At 35.4% G+C, this 25,928-nt stretch overlaps 1 protein-coding gene across 4 annotated transcripts in view; it reads left to right on the plus strand.

The window, feature by feature from the left end:
- Positions 1 to 25,928, plus strand: part of axin1 (axin 1) — a 124,252-nt gene that overhangs the window by 84,289 nt on the left and 14,035 nt on the right. For all 4 annotated transcript variants that reach the window (XM_039776406.1, XM_039776405.1, XM_039776407.1 and 1 more), the window contains exons 3-5: positions 10,976 to 11,116; positions 20,143 to 20,239; positions 22,774 to 22,911. In XM_039776406.1, the coding sequence (XP_039632340.1) occupies positions 10,976 to 11,116; positions 20,143 to 20,239; positions 22,774 to 22,911 (376 nt within the window). The remainder of the gene's footprint in view (positions 1 to 10,975; positions 11,117 to 20,142; positions 20,240 to 22,773; positions 22,912 to 25,928) is intronic.

A 25,928-nucleotide genomic window follows, 5' to 3' on the forward strand; every position in this document is an offset into this window, starting at 1 on the left:
GGAACCTCTTTATATGCAGCTCAACTATGTTTCAATCTCCTAAAATAGTTACTAAAACTCTTATTTGTAAAGTGTTTACATTTTTGTCCTCATCCAGTTAATCACATAATACATAATTCTTATTTTCTATCAGTTACAAATGTGTATTTTTAAATGTGCTTAATTTAAATGGAAACCAAAGAGTTGTCAAACTGATTAAAAAACATGGTTTGGGAAAAAAATGCCCTTTTGGTTTGAAGCCATGAATCCCCCACAGTACAAGAGAGCTGATTTAGTTCATTTGTAACTGCTGTTTTGCTTTATGCATGTTCCAGTGAAATTCTCCTTTTTTTTCATGCTGCCTTTTCAAAATTCTTTTCTTCTGGTTTTCATTGATCTTGCCTAGATTTGTCTCCAGCTGTGAATAAGAGAGTCTTAAGAGCTTTCCAGTGCCTTTCAAAATTAGGTCACTTTATGAAAATCACTAGCAAAATTACAATGTCAATAATGGAATAAAATGTGTGGTAGTGGTCCATTCAGAAATCCACTATTGGATACTGTGTGAATTTTTAATTCCTCTTCCAAGCACATTTTGAGTTGTTTATTTTAACTTACGTTTCTTATGTTTCATAAATTGTAGGTGCATATTGTGCAATCTCCATATGTGCACTCAATATAAGACTGTGTATTTACAAGTGACTGAATTAATTACACAAATAACACACTTATTTTTGACTATAATAACCATTTAGCATTGAATAGAGCAAGATTTTTTTTTTTTTTTTATTAATACTTAAGCAGTTTGTTCTGGTCCTGTAGTCCCCAGCCACTGCCCACAACCCACCTCCTTTTTGTATCCACCTACTATTAATTTAGCTTTTAAAGCTTAATACATGAAAATAGTACATAAGTGAAGGGTTGTCACAATACCAAAATTTCAAACTTTGATATGATGCTAAGAAATAACATTTTTGATACCAAATACACTATATAATGTAACTCAATAAACAAGTGTACTTAAAATAATTCTGTGCGCATTAAAATCTTTACAGTAAGGAAATAAAATAGAAATGTTGGTCATTAAAGCATTGAAACAAATAAATACAGTCATAGTTAATAGCTGTGGTAATGACCTTAATGTGCATTTCTGCCCATCCTAAAAACTACAGTTCCCATCCACCCATAGTCTTGTATGAGCAGATTTTAATTTTGAGTTGGTTTCTGCAGCAATATGATGAAACAGCAATAAAACTGAGCCATCATCAAATTTAAACAAATCATCAAATCACAACCATTGCTTTACTAAGAAGTGCTTTTCTTTATACAAAGCAAAATGCACCAAGCAGCAGCCTGCAGATCCAGCCTGTGAAGCGGTCATCAAATCCAGCCAAATCAAATCAAATTTTGCTTTTGTCACTATCCCACAGTTTAATTTCTACTATAATAAACCGTGTTTGAGCAAACTGAGCAGCACCACTGTTTATAAAATTGAGTGCCGAAAGATTGTAGCACTGTGCATTATATGGTAAATGAAAGTCCCATGTAATGAAATAAACGAAACACTGCAGCAGCACACTTTGCAACTAGTGTTCAAAAATTGAGGGAATGATGGAGCTGTAGTGCTGAACAGAGTTGCCCCTGAATGAACAGCGCAGCACAAAACTGGCCTGCAGGTAAAGGAAAAAAAAATTCAGACCCCTGTCTTAATGCATAAAACAGAGCGCTTTGAGTACTGTGAAAAGCGCTACATAAATGTAATGAATTATTATTATTTAACTTACCACAAAATGAAAAAAATTAACTTGTACAAAAAAAGACATATTACATTTTCTAAGAGAGGAGAGCCTTTGAGTCTGCTAATAATTGTGATGTCGACATACACTCAGGTTTGCTCTGTATGTGTTTGTTTGTGTGTTCTTAACACACATTTTCATCCAGCAGAATATAAACTGCTCAAAAAAATTAAAGGAACACTTTGAAAACACATCAGATCTCAATGGGAAAAAGAAATCCTCCTGGATATCTATACTGATATAGACTGGGTAATGTGTTAGGAACGAAAGGATGCCACATCGTTTGATGGAAATGAAAATGATCAACCTACAGAGCCCTGAATTCAAAGACGCCCCAAAAATCAGAGTGAAAAAATTGTGGCAGGCTAGTCCATTTTGCCAAAATTTAATTGCAGCAACTCAAAATTGTACGCAGCACTTTGTATGGCCCCTGTGTTCTTGTATACATGCCTGACAACATCGGTGCATGCTTCTAATGAGATGACAGATGGTGTTGTGGGGGATCTCCTCCCAGATCTGGACCAGGGCATCACTGAGCTCCTGGACAGTCTGAGGTGCAACCTGGTGGCATTGGATGGACCAAAACATAATGTCCCAGAGGTGTTCTATTGGATTTAGGTCAGGAAAGTTTGGTGGCCAGTCAATGGTATCAATTCCTTCATCCTCCAGGAACTGCCTGCATACTCTCACCACATGAGGCCAGGAATTGTCGTGCACCATGAGCCACTGTACCAGCATAGGGTCTGACAATGGGTCCAAGGATTTCATCCTGATACCTAATGGCAGCCAAGGTGCCTTTGTCAAGCCTGTAGTGGTCTGTGTGACCCTCCATGGATGTGCCTCCCCAGACAATCATTAACCCACCACCAAACTGCTCATGCTGAATGATGTTACAGGCAGCATAATGTTCTCCATGGCTGCTCCAGAACCCTTTCACTTCTGTCACATGCTCAGGGTGAACTGCTCTCATCTGTAAAAGCACAGGGCACCAGTGGTGCATCTGCCAATTCTGGTATTCTATGGCGAATGCCAATCGAGCTGCATGCTGCTGGGCAGTGAGCTCAGGGCCCATTAGAGGACATGGGGCCCTTGAGTCACCCTCATGAAGTCTTTCTGGTTGTTTGGTCAGAGACATTCACACCAGTGGCCTGCTGGAGGTCATTTTGTAGGGCTCTGGCAGTGCTCATCCTGTTCCTCCTTGCCCAAAGGAGCAGATACAGGTCCTGCTGATCGGTTATGGACCTTCTATGGCCCTCTCCAGCTCTCCTAGAGTACCTGCTTGTCTCCTAGAATCTCCTCCATGCCCTTGAGACTGTGCAGGGAGACACAGCAAACCTTCTGGCAATGACACGTATTGATGTGCCATCCTGGAGAAGTTGGACTACCTGTGCAACCTCTGTAGGGTCCAGGTATCGCCTCATGCTACCAGTAGTGACACTGACTGTAGCCAAATGCAAAACTAGTGAAGAAACAGTCAGAAAAGATGAGGAGGGAAAAATGTCAGTGGCCTCCACCTGTTAAACCATTCCTGTTTTGGGGGTCATCTCATTGTTGCCCCTCTAGTGCATCTGTTGTTAATTTCATTAACACCACAGCAGCTGAAACTGATTAACAACCCCCTCTGCTACTTAACTGACCAGATTAATATCCCATAAGTTTCATTGACTTTATGCTATACTCTGATTAAAAAATGTTCCTTTAATTCTTTTGAGCAGTATATATTGTATATATTAAGTCTAGTAACTGAAACCAAAGTTAATGGCTTGCAGATCACTATTGTATACCAATACATACCTTTCCAGTTGCTCTTTCTAAGAGCAAGCTGCAGAAATGTGAATCTTTGACGTTAAATGACATGGGGATGCCACATGTCAGATTTAATGATGTATTACTTTTAGGGAGTTTTACCCATTTTGTGGAGAAAGAAAAATGCAACAAATATATTAAAATTCACTATATATACATTTTCATCTTTTGTCCTCTGCTCAGCTAATTTTTGAATGCATGTTATTGAAGTGATATCCGATGTCATCCCTTTTTGATACAAACTGTTGAAAGAAAAAAAAAATAGAAATCCTTCACCTCTACAGACAGTCCCATTTGTATTAAAACAAAAATTCATGTTGGATATCCAGCCTTTCTGTCCTTACTCATTTGTGATAACTTAAGTGGTCTTCATAGTTTACATGTATAGTTTATCTTCTTTGGTAGTTAGTATTAGAAAAGGAGAGAGAGTGAGGATGTTTTTTGAACCAATATTTTTAAAAATATTTAAATTGTTTTTTATTATTATGGTTTGATTTGTTTAATGTGCTTGTTGTTACTGCCTTTAAAAAAAACCTTTCATAATTTAACAGCAGTGTAGAGTTGTTCTGACGTGCAGTATCAAGGGGAAGCACAGAGTAGAGGAGTCATTTCACAGAGTTCAAATTTCTGGATAAAATTGATTCCATATTAAACTCCCAGATATTATCAAATAATTTATCAGCAGTCATGCCCTTTAACTTGCTTCATCAATATCCTGTTCCGTTCACATGTAAATATGAGCAAAACTATATTGAAAAGAGTAAAGAAAAGAAAACGCTACTTGGTGTGACTAACTTTATATTCAGAAACTGTTTCTTTAGGGGAAACGATCATTCTTCCAAATGTTTGATTGGTTTGATTTTCATCTTTTTAATTGGTTGATTTATGACATAATGACAGTTTAGTTAAATGATGTTCCATGCTATTTAAGGAGTCCTTTGGTTTACTATCAATAATACACACATTCCTTTAATATTTTCAGTTGTACTTCTTAAGTAGAGCTTAAATGAATTTACCAAAATTAATCCAAATCTTAAAAAATTGACCAGAATAAAACTACAATACAATCCCTCTTCACTGGCCACCTCGGAACTAGACCCATAGCTGGTTGCCATTTTGGCCAGTTAATCCGACGCATACCTATTTTCATGTAGAAAAATATTTCTAAGGTATGTACTGTACCTATTTGATGTTCCTGAAGAAACCTTATCCACAAGGCTTCATCCACGAGTTTTTTTCTCTTACAACGACTGGACAGTGTGGTGTAGCGGGTCCACAGCTCAAGTCAAAAAGGCCACTTTTTAAATAATCGCTGCACTCGTGGCATAGCGAGGGGGTGTAAGTATGTGTGGCCGATCAGTTCCCGGGGAATTCGTGATGTGGGCAATCCTAGCTTAAGTGCACAGGTGAGGAGTCATCCGCATCCGTAATTGTTCCCAGGAACTGCTAATTGCCACATCTGATCCACGTCCCCGTGAGAGAGGAGATTCAATGGAGCAAAGGCAGAAGCTGGGAGGTGAACCCCTGCAGAGGAGTGTTTGGTTGACACTTGGTGGGGCTGAAAAAAGCAGTCACTCCAGTTGAGCGATCATGGAGCTGGAGTGACTGGTATTAAAGACGACTGGCTGTCGAAAGGCAGCGGCGATCGTGGAGGCTTTGGGCTGGTTTAGACCTAGCGTGAGCGCACTGGCTTCTGGGGAAAGAACCCAAGTCTCGGTCTGGATGGAGCCAGACGTAGCCAGGGATCAATGGGCTACCGGACCAGTGTGGAAGGCAGCTGCACCTGCAGGAAGGGCAACTCCCCTGTTGCGGAGCCCGATGGGAGAAGCAGGGGAGCCAACAGGTAGAAAGAACAAGGCACCATGCTTTGGATTTTAAGAGACTACTTCCAGCCATTGTTTTAACCTCATTTGCGTTGTTTTTAAAGGACTTGTTTTTTTACTAATGGATTTTAACCTCCACTAATTCACTCATTTTAATGGATTATTTATTTAAAGAAGACTTTTGATACACTGCACTTTATTTAATTTGAACACTGTTTTGTTGTTTGCTGGTTTTAAAATACCTCTCACCTTCCTGGAAAGAAGGAAGTGCATACATATAAAGAAGAACTCAGGATTAAAAACTTTTTTATTTTTTTTATTTTATTTTAACAGGCCAGTTAATCCGTCTGCCAGTTAATGTGAGGCCAGATAAGAGGGATTGTACTGTATTGTGAAAAGCAAAAAACATTGAAATGGTACTATTGAGTTCTTAACTCTGACTTCACGGAATTTGATTTGTCTCTTTGGAATATTCTAATAAATGGTACGAAATGAAAAGGAGTTCCCAAAGTTTTTAAGCAACATTCCTGATAGGTACACATTTTCCAGAGATGCAGGGATTTCAACTTCCCAGTAATTAAACTTTCTGCCTCCCTGAAACAGCATGCTGTCTTATTTTTAGAATGCATCACTGCTGGCATTCCTTTTTAAAGCCCAATGGCATTAAATAATAAGCTTATATATATATTAAAGGGGCAGAAAGCCTAATCTCTAAATGCACCCTATCGTGATGTCCACCTTCATACTTACAATCACTTTTCCTTCTGAAGTTTTTCTCCATTTAGGCTCCATTATATTCTAGACTTCTCACCTACTAAATGCAAGTGAATATTTTTTAAAGCAGTATGTTTCAATGTGTCACCCCCTGTGCTTAATTCTGTATCAGCTAGGAAATTCATTTCTGGGTTTTTGTTTTATGAAAAATTTAGGCCTAATACTTGCTTGGTTAGATATATGGTAATTACATGCACATATTTCATTTCTGTTTTGACTTGTTCTGACTCTTCCAAAATATATTTTTGAGGTTTCTCAATGGTTTTGTACCATAGTCTTGTAATTGCATTTGCAAACTTCAGTTAACTTGGAGTGAGGCACCTTATTAATGCCCTTACGCCTTTTGCAGAATGTGCCCGTTTACAGATAATAGACACATGCCTTCATTTGCTTGCTTTCTTTAAAATTTGCCCAATGCCAAAACTAATTTTCCTGCTTTTTTTACGTTGAAGCTGTCCAAAGCTTGCAATTTTATAAATGGTACTTGACAGAATTTTGCAAAATCTCCTGTGTCAAGTAATTTTGTTTGTCACAGTATTCAATTCAGTTTATTTTTTTTTTAATACAAGTAGTTCCTTCACTAAGTGCAGGTGTAGAGCGCTGTGACATACTCACAGATAGATACAAATACAAACTTTAAACATTATTAATTACATAAAGAGTTCACTTAAAGACATTGATTTGTTTAAACCGATAAGAAAACAAAATGGTTCGAAACAGGTTAACATACATGGAGCCCAGCAATATCTGTCGATTAATTAATTGTTGAACTATGGCCAGTTGACAGTGCAGGAGATGAAAGCAAAAACTACAGTCATCAGCATCCTTTACAAAAATAAACCTCTGTGCGGTGGGATCATAGAGTCAGTTATTACAGAAAAAAAAAAAAAATCAGAGGGCCTCTGACACAGTCCCAGTCCCGGAGACCTTGGTCAGCTTGCCCCCTGCAACCTCCTGTGCATTCAGCAGTATAGTCTGTTTTTATGTAAATGACTAATGAACAGGTGCAACATGCACAACTATTTGGAAATTCTAATCCAGATATTTTAAAATAAAGCAGTAAGTCTTCTGTACTGTGACCAGCGCAGGTGCCAGACTGGAATTTCTCAAATTATCATTCATAAATTGGAAAAGGTGAATAAGTACATTTGGGTCTAGCACTTTTTTTTGTCATTGTAATGGTCTGATAACTAATACAGTTGTTGCAGTTGTGAACTTGTGTCAATTATTAGTGAACTATTGATAATATTAAGCTTGGGTGCTGCCAGAAAAGCCATTGAGCTTTTTCACCAGTTTTGGTCAAACTGGGTCTAAAGCATAGGCAGTAAGTTTCATTTTATAAATTAAGGTCATGACTTCCTTCTGTAACACCAAAACGCACCATTCTTGTATTAAATGGAACTACATTCATCTAACACAATTGTAATTGTGTTGTAAGGTATGATTTTCAATAAAAAGTAAAGAACAAATAATTTTGACAGTTTTATGCAAAAGGATAATTGTTTACCATCTCTTTACGCTATACTTGACTCTTGAATTAAAACATTTAATCAGGGCAATATTGAAGTGTTTCACCTTTCAGGTTTACAGTATAAAAGACCCTGTCTTACTGAATGTCTTCAATGGCAGTAAAGAAACAACCTTGTTGACTATGCTCTTTCTACTTTCATTTTTTGCAACATGCTTTAAGAAATTTTGGGGAAAAACTCCTTCCATAGATGAATCAAGGTGAAGGCTTTTTTTGATTCTAGAGGCTTTACTTAATTATAGTTTGCTTTTAAATGTATCATATTTTTTGTTTCAGTTCTCCAGGGCTATGTAGACATTTTGATGCCCCTAGAGTGGTTTTAGACATTTTTACGAAGGTCATGTCAATGTTTTTGTGGCTAAATAAATATTAGAGAATGAGTGGACTGATTCTTAAGAGATTTTGTAAACACCATGCATTATAGCTTTTTAGGTTTTCAGGTATTTCTGTCTCTTTAGTGCCAAGTTTGTAGCTGCATTATATGTATTGTGGTTCAGGGTGAATGATCATTGGTTGTCAACTCTCACATACACTCAAGCCTGTCCCTATGACTGTTATCAAAATCTTGCAGGTTTGCATTTGTCAGGGTCAAAAAGTCATGCAGGATGTCAGACTACATGGCTGGTAGTCATAGGAACATGTGAAAATTCACATTTATAGTTGCCTTGATTCATTAATTGTTAGGATTTATACCCAAGTCTCTATTTTGTATGTGTTTTAGTCACTAGTGATTCTTTGATTGGCCAATGATCGAAACTGGCCAGTTTTTCCTGCAAAAGACTCTATCAAGCACTCTGTTGATTGGCTGATCATAAAAAATTTTTTTCAGCCCCTGCTAATTAATTTTTAGGGTAATTTATTTTTTGTGCTGCTTTGTGTGAGGTGGTGTTGAGCTAGCTCATATCTTTTTTTTTTTTTTTTGTTTGCTGTGAGCTTCCTGTGAACAGAGAGCAGGATTTGGAATTGATGCTTATTAAAAATAGGATTGCTGTTTTAAACAGCAAAATTTGTCTCTTCTACTTGTAAACTTGTTAAGCACGTTAGCTTTGTTATTTGTGTGTTTCATAACAGTAGTTTTGTTAAAGCAAAAGAAATGGCAAAATTATTATAAATTAAATTATATTTATAATTACACTTGTAGAATTAGGAATACCTAGTTAGTAAAAAAAAAAAAAAAAAGGTTTAGTAAATGTATATTTTAAAAGTAAAAGCTGTTGTGCAGTTAATGACTAAAAATGATTAAAACCTCTAAGTATATATTTTTACGTTTTGAGCATTGTTTAACTGACAGTATCAATTGAATGAATTTATAGATTTGTTAGATAAATGGTGAAAACTACTTTTTTAAATTAAACATTTGTCTCGGGTAAATCCATACAAAAGAAATTAAACAATCTAACAACTTATAACTAATTATAAGTATTTATTTTTCTGTTATGCAGTGTGTGTTATGGATAAATATCTTCTGTACTTATGGATAAAGTATGTATTTTAAGGATTTTTTTAACATAGTCATTTTTTTCCCCTGAATAATAAGCCTACATAGTTGCCTTTTGTTAATGAAACACCTATGTTCCATATTTTAATTATAAAAATGCCACAGTTAACTATAGAACACAAACCTGTTGTGCATCTGGTTATACAGGAGTTTAGTGTAAAAAAAAATAAAAAATAAAACCAAATTGGCCAATCCAGTAACATGAAATCAGTGATCGCAAAAACCTCATTAAAGCATCCCTATTAATTACATTAAATTAGGAATCCATTTTTTCAGATTCAAATGTGAAAGGTACACTCGAGTAGTGTGGCATCTTGCATATATTTTGGCAAATTCACATTGTATACTATACTTTTGTTGTAAATATTGAGAAAGTTGTGCTGCATCAGATTTTTTTTTCTGTCAACAATTTGCATTTCTTCTGAGGGTCATTTTGTTTGGATTAAAATTCATGTATTGTTTTATAAAGTGAGTATAGTAATAGATATTTTACACAATTTGTTTTGTTTTTTTTTTTAAACATGCAATATTTTACTGCACTTGGAAATAGTCTATTCATATCTTTTGTTAGTTTCATCAAAGATGAACCAATAGTCACAATCTTTAGAGGAGGTACAATGAATACACTAAAGGAATACACAGCATTTAACAGATAATATAGATTAATAATTAATCTGACATCAGTGGGCAATAAATACTCTGGAGAATTTAAATACATGTTACTTAAAGGTTTTTAATTTGTGATGGAAAATGTAAATCCTTTTAACTGTTTTAAAACATGTGTGAGTCATTTCAGCATCATAGCAGTATTGTGCACATAGCAGGAATCAAACCTGAACATTGTAAAACTCCTTCACAGGATATTCTTGTGCTCACTCATATTTGGCCACTTTTAGAGATGCTAGTTTAACTAGAATGTATGCATGTTTATTTGTGTAAAGGAACAAAAAACAGACTTCTTAGAAAAAAACTCATGAGACATTTGGAAAAATGTACAAGTGCCATAAACTGGAGCTGGAAAGCAGCAGTTCTGACCACTATAAAGCCTAAGTGAAAAATATACCTGCTAGTATAATCTTAAATGATTTTATTATTTTCTTCTGATAAAACATTTTGTCCTTACTTTCTTTTCCATTAATATTTTAATCTCACCAAATTTGTATCATAGTACAACTAAAATATGTTTAAAAAAATTACATATACATTATCAAACCTATGTTAAGGTCACAGGTGCCTAACCTTGCAGCACTGCATGCAGAGTGAGAAACCATGCTGGGGTCCAGTCCTTCACAAAACACACAGGTACACAGTTGTGCTTCCTCACATAGTACACAATTTAGTTGCAAGCTTATATAAAATGTACATCTGCGAAAATGCCACAAAAGAACAGGGCATTGGATTCCAACATTAACACTAAATGGTGAGAAGGGCTATAAATGCAGTACCACCTTTCCTTTAACATTTTAGGTTACAGTTCTATATAAATCTAAATTCTTAAATTTTACCATTTTTGTAAGAAGTAGAAGTGTGATTTGCAAAACTTTAATGCTGTCGACATAGTTATTTACTCCTGCTACCTTTAAATTGATAAACCAGTTGTGAAATGGATGCATGCTTGTACTTTAGAAGCAAGATGAAAAATGTGTATCTGCTGATTAAATTGTTGTCATCGTTGTTTTTGATGAGATGCATGAAAGGCTAGTTTTGGACTTCATCTCACCTCTCTTGGCCTTGGGGACCCAATTTACTGATATTTTATTTTCTCCTTTTTCAGACATGGAACATGGAGGGAACCAATCAACCCTTACTATGTCAACACCGGATATGCCCTTGCCCCTGCTACCAGTGCCAATGACAGTGAGCAGCAGAGTATGTCTAGTGATGCTGACACCATTTCCTTGACGGACAGCAGTGTGTATGTATTTCTTTAATGATTGTAAATTTGCTTAAGTATACATTGGCCACGTTGAAAACAAATGTTATCAAGTTAAACTATATTTTTGCCAGATATTGAATCTGTTTTTTTATTATTTGAAATTATAATGCTTCTTAGAAGAATTTTATAAATACTTTAAAACAACTCCATATGAACAGAGCAAGGCAGATGAAGTAATTGGCTAAGGTTCACAGTGTATGTGGTCTGTAGAAATTGAAGCTGTGACCTTAGACCAACTTTAAAGCCAATAATGCATATAAACAAAATGCTGCTTGAAATTATGCATGACCCACATTGTTTTGGTCTAAGGCAAATGAAAAAGAAAATCCTTTATGTGAAAGTCTGTATGTAACCATAACTTCATTAGTGGACATGCCTATAAATATGTATGCGCTGTTTCATTATTTATGAAATTAGACTGTCCATTCAACACTTTGTAATTCTTTTAATGTAGATTCCAGTGGCTCATGATTTTGTAGCTGTGTTTATTTCATGGAGCTACGAATCAGTTTTGCAGTGCCTTTGAGGACTTTTTTTCTTTCTTTCTTTACAAAGTGTTTCACCTTCTCCAGATTTGCTGGATGTCTAGGGTGAACAACCTACTTCAGAATGTGCCCGTTTTTTTTTTTTTTTTAAAGGGATAATCCTTTAAATTGATTTATATGGAAGATTTGTTGTAGGTTATCAATTTTAATTTCAATGTTGGCTAATAAAGATTAAACCAGGAATTATAGTTTCAATAATGATATAATATTCTAATGATATTTAACTTACCCCATGTACTCTGTACTGATTGACCGAGAAAATAGTTTTAATGTAATCATGCAAAGTGAAGATAAAATGTTTGATATAATAGAACCCAATGGTGACCACTGGAAAAAAGTTATTCATGTTGCATAATTTGCATACCCGTTATACAGTCGTATGCTCAAAATCAGCAAAATGCATGAATTTTATTGTTAAAATATTCATACTTTATGAAGAATCCCTGTACAACACAAACAGGAAAGACAGTCCGATAATGATGCGATTTTGAATTGAGGATATGCCTCTCTCTTTCATTCATTTGTCAAGAGAGCTGTCTTCTGAGCATTTGCTTTCTAGAACTATGAAGCAAGGATATTTTATAAGTCCTATACCCTGTTGTTCTAAAATTCTCACAGCATGCAGAAGCTTTAAATAATAGTTTCTATGTCATGTTTTTATTTTCTGCACACCTTTTAAAATATTTTTATATATTTAGGGCGTGGAGTTAGAATGTGACAAATATAGTACTTATGATCATATATAAAGTGTTACTACTATTAGCATAATAGAATACAGTAGAGCCCCACTAAGTACTCTTTTGTGCTGTAATTTCATGTGACAAGCATTAGATTTGCTTTCTAAATACTAAGACCCATGCTAACATTCCCTCATTTTTGAACTTGCAAACACATGTATGAATATTGGAACTTACTTAGTGTATAATGAACTTAGAATTAGCACTGCTATACTGCATTTTTATAATCGTCTGGAGTAAAGGCCAAAATAAGAAGAAAGGTTTAATTTCACTTGCATTTTATAATTAGTGTTTTTACAAACTGAAATGTGAATGGAAATACTTAAGCACTAGAAATCATTTGCACTTATTTTCAGTCATAAGTGTCATTAATTAGGTGAACTGAAATGAGTGAATTTCATTTAGTAGTGTGCAGGTGTTGCTTTAGCTTAAGACTTTATTTGGCTCTGGACGTTGATGAAATGTGCATTGGTTTTTTCATTTCAGCTGCAAGCATAATTATAGAGTAAATGTGTTTATTTAATTTTTGGTGTACATGTGCATATAACCTTACATGGAAATAAAAATTACAGTATATACTGGTTCCACATCAAGGATTCATTCTGCCTCTATGTTAGATACATTTAAAGTTAAAGTGCAGATGCTAATTCTTTGTTTTCTTGTACTACAGTTTTATTAAATTATGACACACATCACACCAAATTTCCAGTATTGTGATTCAAATTCACATTTGGGGATGGGTTTCACGTAATTTGTGTCAATTACATTTGACAATTTGCAATAATTGCACTTTTACCTTCTTGAAACTTATAGTATTATGCTTTTGCTTGACCTCATGTATATAAGATAGCTGCCAAAAAATATTTGGTAATTTTGATAAATTTAAAAATAAAAATATTTTAAAGCAGTAGTATGCAATCCACCACTTTCTCATTTAGAACAACTGAAAACCAAGCATTTTGAAATATTACTCCAGAGTTGCACTTCATTGTAGCCACATTTAACCAGAAGTATCCAAGAGCAAAGTTAATGGACCTGAGCCAGGAGACTTCCACAAGAATTAAATTAATGCATGAGATGTGTGGAAAATGTTTAATGAAGTAAAACAGTAAAGTGCAAATGTTTTCAGTTACGCTATTGTGATATACTTCTTTTAATTCCTCATTGTCTTTAGTAAAACAGAATTAATGTTGTAGTTACACAGTTTGGTTAACACATGTTTTTTGTGGAAATTAGAACTATGTTTTAAATAGTTGCATATAAAGAGTTTGCTAGAATGTACTTTGTGCTGACTGACCAATGCACTACACTAGTAAAGTGACTTGTTTACATTTAAAAAAGGTTATATTCATAATATTTAAAATAACTGTACATAATATGATTTTAACAAACGTAACTAATGTGTACATAACAATAAATGTTGACAGAATTAAGAAAACAGTAGAATCCATCAATGGATTGCCTCAATTATGAAGTGGCAATTTGAGGTATAATGGCTTATAAAACCATTGTTGAATTATGCATTGTTAGACTCACAAGTATACTGGCTTGGTCTTGTGTACTTGGGCTACTTAAACTGAAGGCACATGAAACAGTTGCTGGGTCTTGTATAAGGATGTCAAATTACATGACTAGTTGTCGCAGGGGATGAGATCACACAATTCCCTGACGATTTTCCCGCGCAGTTTCTAATTTCCATCGTATTGCCTGCTTATCACATGTTAACTGCAAATTAGCATGCTGACAATTAGTGCGAATGCCTGGATGAATGCTTTCCCAGTATAGCAAGTTCTGCCCCATCTTATCACCCCCTTTTTTATTTTTTTTTATTTATTTACCCTTTCTATTCTGTGATGAAAATCTCTTGTGTTTTGAGGTCCTAAATACCCATGTTCCCTATTTCTCACAGCTGCCTTATGTGCATTGTACTTCTGGGTGAGCACTCGTCTATGAATTCTTGTACACATTCCAGGGATTTAAGACAAAATTCAACCTTTTTGATTTAGCTTATCAGTCTCACTGAGTTAATGGGAAGGTCAAACTACATGACTGGCATTCATGAGAATGCACTGTGACTACTCCTGGCTTGAATATTTAAAGAATATATAAATAAAGTAATCACAGAGGTAAATTGTGTAGTGTGTTAGGCCTATTAGCAGCATTAACTTTGCTTGCACTCAAACAAAACATTTGCGCAGTGCCTCTCTCTCAGGCATTGCCATATACCAAATATATTTTCTTTTTTAATAGGACATCAGTGTTCATTTCCTCAAAGTTTCACAACTTAGCTTACCCAAACTCCTGTAATAGATATTCCCTAATCCCTGTATCTAAATTATTGGCTTGCCTTCACCGTTTTATAGTAAACCTGTGAACAAATTCACACAGATGAAGGAAGTGTTTAATACTGTAGGGGCACTTGCAAATAGTTTCAAGTACAAGGTTTGTACAATTTGTGACTGCAGTGTTATCACGGTTAGATTTGGGTATTTTATAGCTCTCCTTAAGGTCAGATGTTTATCACTGTAAGCCACTTTACATTTCAGCAACCTCCACCACCGTAGACGATGTAGGAGTTTTTAATATAGAAATATTGCTCTTTGAAATGCTGCTCTGTTTTACAATAAGGTCCCTAGCCCTTTTAAACAAGGTGCTTTCCATTTCTTCATTATCTATCATTGTTACAACAAGATTGATTTTAAGGAGTCCATAAGCAAAAATGACTGTGTTTTTCATATTAATTGTGTATGTTTTTTTAAATTTTTGATAGAATAGATCTGAAGAGTAATTCTGTTTCCTTCTTTCATTTTATCTTCTTTGAGCTTGATTGTTTGCAAAATTGAACCTTGACCTTCTGTTTCAGTATGACTAGAGTCGAAGCACTTTCCACTCCATTCATAAAGTAGACCTTTAAAGTTTTCAGTCTGATAAGATACGACACAAAGACATTTATATTAATCCTTGAACATTAGTGCCTTGGTGAAATTGATAAAAATACACTACTGAGTGTAGGAGACCATATTACTGGTTCCTGTGCACAATAGTGCATATCCTCCTAAGCAGTTTTCAACTGTTGTAGTAAAATGATTGCAAACTTTAATTAATAGCTTTAAATTCTCATCCTTATTTTTTGTGTAACAATCTGGTCTGGTCTTTTTTTTAATATCTCATTTTTAATTAAGTCATGTTTTTTTAAATTGTCTCCTAATTATGACTGCATGCAATTCTTTTGCATATAGTCTTGAGAAAATGTTTATTCCAATCTCATGGTTCTGTATTTAAATAAAAAGGTGGACAGTAGCTGTACAAATCCTTTTTGTCTCCTTACACCCTTTATTCATTGAAACTGTTTACACTGGTTGAGCTGGCACAGAGAATTCAGAAAAAGAGAGTGCTGTAAGTTTAGAGGTGACACAAGGGAATTAAGTTAAAGGAACATCAAAGGCCGCGCAGCAGGACAGAACATGTGTTTGAAGCTGGATAGATTAGAGGCCATTATCAGCCATTTGCGGCAGTGTTTTCAACAAAGGCAAGTTTATCCTTTGGGACTGAGGCTGCAAAGAATAAAGCAGACTCTCGGCACCCTGTTGGCATACTCTTCCTTACCCAGCACAATTACAGTTTAAGAAGAGTTAGCCCATTGGTGTAAAGGCCTTTTTATTTATTTATTTTTTTAGAAATTCAACATGACTTTTTTTTTAGTTTAACAGTTTGGAAAATATATCCAAATGCAAACAAGTGGACCACTTTTTTTGTAAATATTCTTAGTGCTTCCTGAAATGTGGATGTGTCCTATCCTGACTATGATTTTTATTTCCTGTATACTTGTGGCTCTTTCTGCATCTATATGTGGGTATATCGGGGTGTGTCCTATCAAAATGGTGTCCTTGAACCCAGTGCTGCTGGGAAAGGCACTGGCCTCTCCAACTTAGTACAGAAGAATCTGGAGAAGGTTGACCAGTTTTTTATTTTGTCCTTGTTGTTTGAAAGTATACATCTCTTGTGAAGCTGCATTAGAATGAAGATTTGATAGTCAATAAATGAACATTATTTTAACAATAGAGAACATCTTTTAGTAGTTGAATTAGAAATTGGCAGTAACATTAAACTGTGCAGACCTTATGTGCACATTTCTTAGTAGGATATTAACCAGGAAGAACACTGATCTTCCAGGTAAGTACTGTGGTGGTGTTACTGGCTTTCCCTTTTGCCTAGCCTCACTGCCCTTAAAATGTCCACTCAGTACAACATGTGACATGATAAGATCACAGTGGAATGTTGTCTAACTTCAGACCACCATGAATTCACAGCTCTGGAAAAAATTATGACTCCACAAATCATTTGAGCTCTGTGAGGAAAGTTGCATTTGAAGTATGCCCAACAGAGGATTTGAGTCACAAAGACCTTCTTTTTTGACATCACTTTTTCCTGTTTTGTGTTAGATGTTCTAACCAAACTAAAGACTTATGAATAACACACATGGATAGCTGCTTGTAATATGGCACTTCTTTAAATTCCATGAAGCCTTCCTTCCTGTTTGTTTACTGCATTTCTGAATACAGAATGTTTTTTTGTGTTTTTTTTTTTTTTGTAATAACTTTATTAGCTATAACATTTGCTTAGCCTTTTTTCTTTTTCTAATTAAGAAATGTCAAACTGACAGCCATATTTTAATAGAAGATCAATAAATCTGTACACTTATTCCCTGTTCAGTGATAATTGTAAACTGAATAAGTAAGCTACAATACTTGTGTTAAAAAGCAAGTTGCAAAATTAAATCTTATTTTTATTCCAAGGTAATATTTTACTTTTAATAATATTTTTTACTTTTCCATATTTGGTCTTCCTTTCATGTTTGGGAATTAATATTTTTTGATGATGTTGCACTATCTTTGAAATATCAAAATATTTACAAATACACACATAATGGGGCAAAGAGTTTATGCAAAACTTTATAATGCTACAGTGTTATTGGCTGCCATCTTGAAATTGAAATATCTCTTCCTTTCTTTGTCATTGAGTAATGAAATAAATTGTCTTCATCATTTTAGTAACTGAAAGGTATGAGAAGTGGTTTTGGTGTTTATCTTCAAATGTTTTAATAATGATAATTGCATGTTTTCATGCTAGACTATAGACTTCATTTAATTCAAGATTTCTTGTGAGCAATATTACCTTATAGTGTTTGTCCTTATGATTTTTTGACAAACTGGTCACACACACTGCACAAGTATGTCTTGCAGAAATGGCATGTGTAATAAACAAAATTGGTTTTATACAGGCATGTTGATAGAGAATTAGAAATGAATGTAAATCTTATTAATGAATATGTGTGAAAAATCAGAATTACTCCACAGAAATGCTAGTCAGAATATATTTGTAATATGGAATGTGGTATTTTGAACTTGTAATATGGAATGTGGTATTTTGAACAAGACCTAAGCCATTTATGGGTTAATTCTATTTTGTAGATTAGTATTTTATGGCGGATTACATCCTATGCAGAAGAGTCCATCTGAAGGAGATTGGAGACTGCAAAGTGGTGGCAGGGGAAAGTACAGTTAAGCAGCATAGGATGGTGGTCTGTAGGATGACGTTGGAGATCAAGAAGAGGAAGAGGGTGAGGGCAGAGCCAAGGATCAAATGGTGGAATTTGAAAAAGGAAGACTGCAAGGTTGAGTTAGGCACTTGGTGGTATTGAAGAGTTTCCAGACAGTTGGGGAATTTACAGCAGATGTAGTAAGATTGACAGCAAGAAGGGTGTTTGGTGTGACATCTGGACAGAGGAAGGAGGAAAAGGAAACATGGTGGTGGAATGGGGAAGTACAGGAGAGAATATAGAGGAAAAAGATGGCAAAGAAGTGGGATAGTCCGAGAGATGCAGAAAGTAGACGAGTACAAGGAGATAAGGCGCAAGGTGAAGAGAGAGATGGTGAAAGCTAAAAAAAAGGTATATGATGAGTTGTATTAAAGGTTGGACACGAAGGAGGGAGAAAGGGACTTGTACTGATTGGCTAGACAGAGGGACCAAGCTGGGAAAAATGTGCAGCAGGTTAGGGTGATAAAGGATAAAGATGGAAACATACAAGCGAGGAGAATGTTGAGCAGATGGAAAGAGTACTTTGAGAGGCTGATGAAGGAAGAGAATGAGAGAGATAAGAGGTTGGATTATGTGGAGATAGTGAATCAGAAAGTGCAACAGATTAGCAAGGAGGAAGTAAGGACAGCTATGAAGAGGATGAAAAATGTAAGGGCCATTGGTCCAGATTACATACCTATGGATACATGGAGGTGTTTAGGAGAGATGGCAGTGGAGTTTTTAACCAGATTGTTTAATAGAATCATGGAAAGTGAGAGGATGCCTGAGGAGTGGAGAAGAGTAATGGTGCCGATATTTAAGAATAAGGGGGATAAAATTGATGAGCCACAGCATGAAGTTATGGGCAAGAGTAGTGGAAGCTAGGTTAAGAAGTGAGGTGATGATTAGTGAGCAGCAGTATGGTTTCATGCCAAGAAAGAGCACCACAGATGCAATGTTTGCTCTGAGGATGTTGATGGAGAAGTTTAGAGAAGGCCAGAAGGAGTTGCATTGCATCTTTGTGGACCTGGAGAAAGCATATGACAGGGTGCCTTGAGAGGAGCTGTGGTATTGTATGAAGAAGTTGGGAATGGCAGAGAAGTACGTAAGAGATGTACAGGATATGTACAAGGGAAGTGTGACAGTGGTGAAGTCTGCGGTAGGAGTGACGGATGCATTCAAGGTGGAGGTGGGATTACATCAGGGATCCGCTGTAAGCCCTTTCTTATTTGCAATGGTGATGGACAGGTTAACAGATGAGATTAGACAGGAGTTCCCGTGGGCTACAATGTTTGCTGATGACATTGTGATCTGTAGTGAGAGTAGAGAGCAGGTTGAGGAGAGGAATGAAGGTCAGTAGGAACAAGACAGAATACATGTGTGTAAATGAGAAGGAGGTTAGTGGAATGGTTAGGATGCAAGGAGTACAGTTGGTGATGAGTATAAATACCTGGGATCAACAGTACAAAGTAATGGACATTGTGGAAGAGAGGTGAAAAAGAGTGCAGGCAGGGTGGAATGGGTGGAGAAGAGTGTCGGGATTAATTTGTGACAGACTGGTATCCACAAGAGTGAAAGGGAAGGTCTACAGGACAGTAGAGAGACCAGCTATGTGTTATGGGTTGGGGGACGGTGGCACTGACCAGAAAGCAGGAGACAGAGCTGGAGGTTAGCAGAGTTTAAGATGCTAAGATTTGCACTGGGCGTGACAAGGATGGACAGGATTAAGAATGAGTACATAAAGGGCCAGCTCAAATTGGAATGTTGGGAGACAAAGTCAGAGAGGTGAGATTGTGTTGGTTTGGACATGTGCAGAGGAGAGATGCTGGGTATATTGGGAGAAGGATGCTAAGGATAGAGCTGCCAGGGAAGAGGAAAAGAGGATGGCCTAAGAGAAGGTTTATGAATGTGGTGAGAGAGGACATGCAGGTGATGGGTGTAACAGAACAAGATACAGAGAATAGAAAGATATGGAAGAAGATGATCCGCTGTGGCGACCCCTAACTGGAGTAGCTGAAAGAAGAAAAAGAATTAGTGTTTTATCTTCCAGTATTACTGTGTGTCAGATAATAGTGGCAGAATAGTTTTTTTTTTTGGTTTTTGTTTTTTGACCTAAACACAAATTTCATTTTTTCATTTATACAGAGATGGTATTCCACCATACAAATTTAGAAAACATCAGCGACGAGAGATGCAGGAAAGTGCCAAAGCAAACGGACGAGTGCCACTACCTCATATTCCTGTGAGTACATCTGATTAAATGCCGTATCTGCTTTGAACATCAGTTTATTACATTTTTGGAACAAGCAATGGAAGTATATTGATAAGGGTTTGGTTCATACCAAAAACAAAACTACTGGTACACACGTTTAAATGGGATTCTGTCAGAGAGCTTTAATTGAAATGCATATGTATAAGAAATGTGTAAAATTGTTTTATCTTTGTCAGCCTTACCATAACTTGTTTCTTTGCTATCCCATAACTGTGTAGCACAATCAAATCCAACATTTGTGTAATCCTGTTAAGGCAGTTCATTTTATCAATGCTTTGAAAGTAAATGTATTTAATACTGTTAAAATATAGACCAATAGCACCTGTTGTTTAATCCTATTTTGGACAATAGAGTTTCAAAAGTAAGCAAGTGGACCAATAGTGCCTGTGCTTTAATCCTGTTTTGGAGAATAGTATTTTAAAACTAGGGATGCTTTGCTTCCTTGCTTGAATTAGTTTTTTTTTTTTTTGTTTTTTTTTTAACATGAATTGTTTCTTAGTGAATGTCTACATTGTCCTTCAGGGTACCATTCCATTTTCCATTCATTAATATTCCTTAACAGTTACCATGAAATTGAAACCTGATGTTTCTACATATTATAGGTAAAGTGTGCTGCTTAAACACTTCAGACTAAAGTGTTTGTTTGTTGCACTCTATTTTAATTTTGAAGGAAGTTTGGGGCAAAAAATGGAAAAACTAGTCTTTAGTGAATTCTGCCCTGACTGTCTCATAGACGGATTTATTCTGTAGTGAAAAATGTTTTGCAACTTCTTGCTTAAAAAAATTACGCAAGTTTTATTTTCTGTGTACAGTTGAGTTTACTGATGTAAACGTAGGTAATCATCTTAATTGGGAACCTTTTTCATTTCTGACATCATTCTTAACGTAATTCCAATAAAATGCCCTCTCTGTGATGGATGATTAACCTGTAGTTATTTGGTTATTTCTAAACTAACTGATCCATCAGTTCATATTTATACCTGCGTAATTTAATCCATGTTAACAGGGTTCAGGTGTTATTCTATCTTTGCTAGGCACCAGACAAGAAATAAACCTGGACATTTCCAGTTTCTTTCTAGACCCATTCATGAACACAGTCATTTTAATGGGGCCAATACAGACTTGCTAATATTCAAAAATGCAAATCTTCGGGACATGAAAAGAGATCACAAGATGATCCTTGTTAACATACTCTTGTTTTATGTTAGAGTTGTTAAGCATCCATCACATAAGCTCATTTCCTTTGTTAATAATAACAATGGTAAATAACTACTATATTTCTGATTTTCCTTTTATTATAATAACTTTTCAGGCTCTTTTGAAATGAGTAATGCTTATTTTGCTTATAATCTACATCAGCGAACATGTTTCACATGTAGTCTGTTTATTAGTTGGCTGCTCACTTTACACATTGCTTAAATTGATGTATAATTTAAATAGACGTGTAAAACAGATGACATATATATGATTTCTTTTTGCAATGGAAAAGGGGGAAAAAAAGCTTTATGCTATGTGGTGTTTCTGTAACTTTGCAGCATTCAACTGGCATTCTATTTTACAAATTATTAAGTTAGGTTCTGCACACCTGAGCTACTGCCTAGGCTTCTTGTGCTTTAAGTTTTTTACTCTAAATGTACCCCCAATTTATCATCATTGCCTATTGCGCTTTAAGGTTTTACTCTGTGATATTTATTTTAGTAACTTACTGGTTAATTAATGTGATAATAATTCTTACAAGATTTTCCTAAACTGCTATGCGTAAACAGGAATACTAAATTAATAATTATAATACGGAGGAAATGGGTTATTAAAATGCAAAATTTAGTACAATCAGTTTAATTTGTGGAATACGTATATTCTTTGTGTCACAGTCTATTCGAGAGAGATGATATGAGAGGCATGATGTTTTCTGGCCTCTCGGTGCCAACACAAACTTTGCTGGGAATAACAGCAATTGATTAATAACTGTGTTTGTGTCTGTGTTTCTTATAGGGTTGCGGCAGTTAGGTTTTTTGGAGTAAATACTGGTCACTGATTTAATGTTGCTGAACTGGATGATTCCAATTCATATTTTCCTTTTTTATTTATTTCTTTAAAAAACTTTTTACATTAACCAGATGGGTAGAAGTCTAATGTTTCTGTAGTAAGTGTTAACATTGGTGTTTTAATAACGTATAGATCAGTTATCTGTTCATTTTTAATTGATGAAATGAAATTCTGCAGGCTTATTGTTTTGTGACCATAAAATACAAAATCAAATAAAATTCCCCTGAAATATATACTTTTTAAGATACATACAGAAAATATTTATAAATACTGTAATACATATTCATAAAAGATAATACAATTCTTCACATAATTGCAGGCTGTCATATTGTTTAATTTATTCTGTAATGTACTTATCTGAAACAGTGCCTAATTAAAAAAAAAATGTTTAGTTTATTCACCATTTTTCTAAGTAATTAATAATTTTGTTTCCTGTTTTTTTGTCATTTTCTATTCAGCGCACATACCGGATGCCAAAGGATATCCATGTTGATCCAGGTAAATTTGCAGCAGAGCTGATCAGTCGACTAGAAGGTGTTCTAAGGGAGCGGGAAGCACAAGAAAAGCTTGAAGAGCGATTAAAGCGTGTAAGATTGGTAAGTAAATTAATGCAAATCGGGGGTCAAAAGCCAACATAGCAAATCCTACAGCTTCAGGTTAATGGCAATATGACACAGTTTACATGTAGTCAAGTTTTAGTAGTGTGGCTGAAGTTGTACCCAATTAAGGTAAAGTAGGATTTCTAACCTTGGTTTTTGAATTTAAATCATTAGACGGAACATCGAAGAATGAGTAACAGCTTAACTCTTTCAGGGCTAATGTCGACCTTTGTCCAAAAGAGGAGTTGACGATGATAATTGACTGTAAACTGTGACAAAACCCACCGTTATGTTTTAGTTGGACTCTCATCTATCTGTCTGTCTGTCTGTCTGTCTGTCTGTCTGTCTGTCTATGCATGCTAGAAGGAAAGTTAGATTCATTGGTTTGACAGAGATTTCCTGCACTCGCGTGAGTAGCAAGGCGCAAACAATGGCAAAAATGGCACTGACATCTGGAGAGAGATCAAAGCGAATGTATAAAGCAAAATACTTTGTGGACGATGTTTTGTCTCTTATTATCTCCGAACTGGACTATGTCTTGTCAGATTTTGAAACAAGTGACTGAAAACAAATGTGAGGTTCCAGCTTCAGCTGATTGGTCCTCCAGCTAATGGTTGTACTGACAATGTTCGCCAGGGAGGATTGCCACTTAACAATGATAAGAGGTAGAAACCAGATTGTAATGCACTGCGACCATGTCCCAGCTACACAAAGACAGCCTGGCGGCAAGCCTGCTGCAACTTCTTGGCAAACTGGCAACCACAGCATGCAGCAACACATGTTTTATGTTGATTTCTGTGTGAAGCCATTGCTTGGAAAAAATATTCAGCCCTCAAAGAGTTAATATAGAGTAAATCCATTATTTATAGATATTTATTTTCCTAAACTGCTAGTTCTTACTCTAAGTTTTCATAAATGTTCTGAATTTACAAATGTTTATTAAATGATTCTTAGTTTTATGCCTCTTTTTACTGACATCAAGAAGGCATCAGAACGGTAGCAACTGTCTGGCTACAGGTATTTACCATTACCTGGGAGAACTCTGGAGAAAGTGATACTTGAGCTGTAATGACATCAAATGCTAATGTCTAATATTTGCATACCAGTTCCCAAACAAGATATGGAGGGACCTATAGTGATGCTAATTATACTTTTTGCCGTCGTTTTTTTTTTATTTTAAATCTTTCCTACTTCAATATTCATACATACACAATGTGTCATCACATGTCAGTGTTTTCAATATGTATTAAATACAGCTAATGAAAAATAGATATAAAAGAGATTTTCTATCTTACGTCGTCCCTGTGGTAAGGAGCAGTCAGTCCTACATGCAGTCATCAAAAAGATAATTATGGCAGTGAATGGTCAGTGGTTAATGTTTTCATTTCAAACTCTGCTTCAAAAATCACTTGGATAGATGTGCAATTTATTTGTATTTAATTTCCTATTACTCAGATGAGCATCAGATCATATGATAATTTTTCCAAAAATGTAAAATTAAGTAATTGCCATTAATTATTTCACAGTAAGAGAAATATGTACGATTTATATTTCTGGCAAGAACAATCTGATTCCTTAACTTTATGATCAGGCTGGTTTTAAGAAGCATGCAGAAATTAAAACTACAAGTAAATTTTATATATAGTATAGTTTCCCTCTCAATATCCAAACCATGCTTAGAATTCTCTTCACATTTTGTTTAGCCATGGTCATAGGAACTATGGCGAAACAGTTACAAAGGCTGCTGGACAGAGAAAACTGAAAGTAATTAATTGACTACACTGACCACACCGACGTGAACATTTGTGATTTATGATGATTGGTGTGTTTCCTCAATTCCAATTGTTGCAATATACCTTCTTGCAAAATCTGGTTGTGAATGGTGAAGCACCCAAGCAACAGATATTGTAGGCACAATGTCTCCCATTTGAGGCAGAGAAGCATGCAACTCCCTCAGAGCTGTCATAGGTTTCTTGGTAGTCTCCTTCACTTGTCCTGTCTTGCACAGTCACTCAGTTATTGAAGACAATTTGCTCTTGTGAGATTTACAGCTCTGTCATACTCTTCTTACATTTTTTAATGATGGACATAACTGTAGTCTAAGGGATATTCAATGAATTGGGAAAATTTTCTGTATCTATCCCAACTGGTACTTGGGAGTGTTCTTTTGTCTTTGTGTATGTTAGATCACAATACTGACTAACCACAGGCTGAACCTTCCAGTTGCAGGTATATTTACACTACATTCCTTGACTGCACACAGGTGACCTCCATTCACATAATCAGTTAAATTAAAATCTAAAAGTATAACTGTGTTTGTCTGGTTTCCAATAATTCCACAGCTTCTAATTTCTCATGGCAATGAGTGGGACTCGTTGACACATATGCAAAACATTTGACAGTTTAAGAATCATTGTTTGAAAGGTTTTAGTAAAATTAAAAGCAATACACAGAAAGTGAAACAATATAAAAAAAGTTCTTACGTAAGATTTTTATATCATATTTCTTTGATTTTATTTTATTAGTTCTTTATGTAACGTACAGTCATATGTTCATACTTCAAATGTGCAGGCATGAAGCATGAACGTATAACAGGCACTAGTGATGACTTAGCTTGTCATAGTTAAGGGAATGTTTAGGCAAACTGTTATTTTGTGTTTAATAGTAGATCAATTTCTAGATATATTTTCTTTCACTTTGACATTTAATTCTTTTTTTAATGGTCAATGTCAAAACCTAATTAAACCTACTGTATAAAAACACTGTACTTGGGAAAGCACATGTGACCATAAATACATGGATGGGGCCTAAACGTCTTATGTGTTTGTGCTTTGGGGTGAAAACTGAGGTACTTTGAGGGGGAAAAACATGTACAGAATTCGTACAGAAAATGACTGAAATACAATTAAAGCTTCTGTTTGGTCAGATTGGTTTGGGAGAATGCACATATGGGGAGAAGCTGGACTAACTACTGCTCTACAGTTCAGTCCTTTCTACTGCCAAGAAATCAAATA

Source organism: Polypterus senegalus, chromosome 13 (genome assembly GCF_016835505.1).
Source record: "Polypterus senegalus isolate Bchr_013 chromosome 13, ASM1683550v1, whole genome shotgun sequence".
In the NCBI taxonomy this organism is placed as follows: domain Eukaryota; kingdom Metazoa; phylum Chordata; class Cladistia; order Polypteriformes; family Polypteridae; genus Polypterus; species Polypterus senegalus.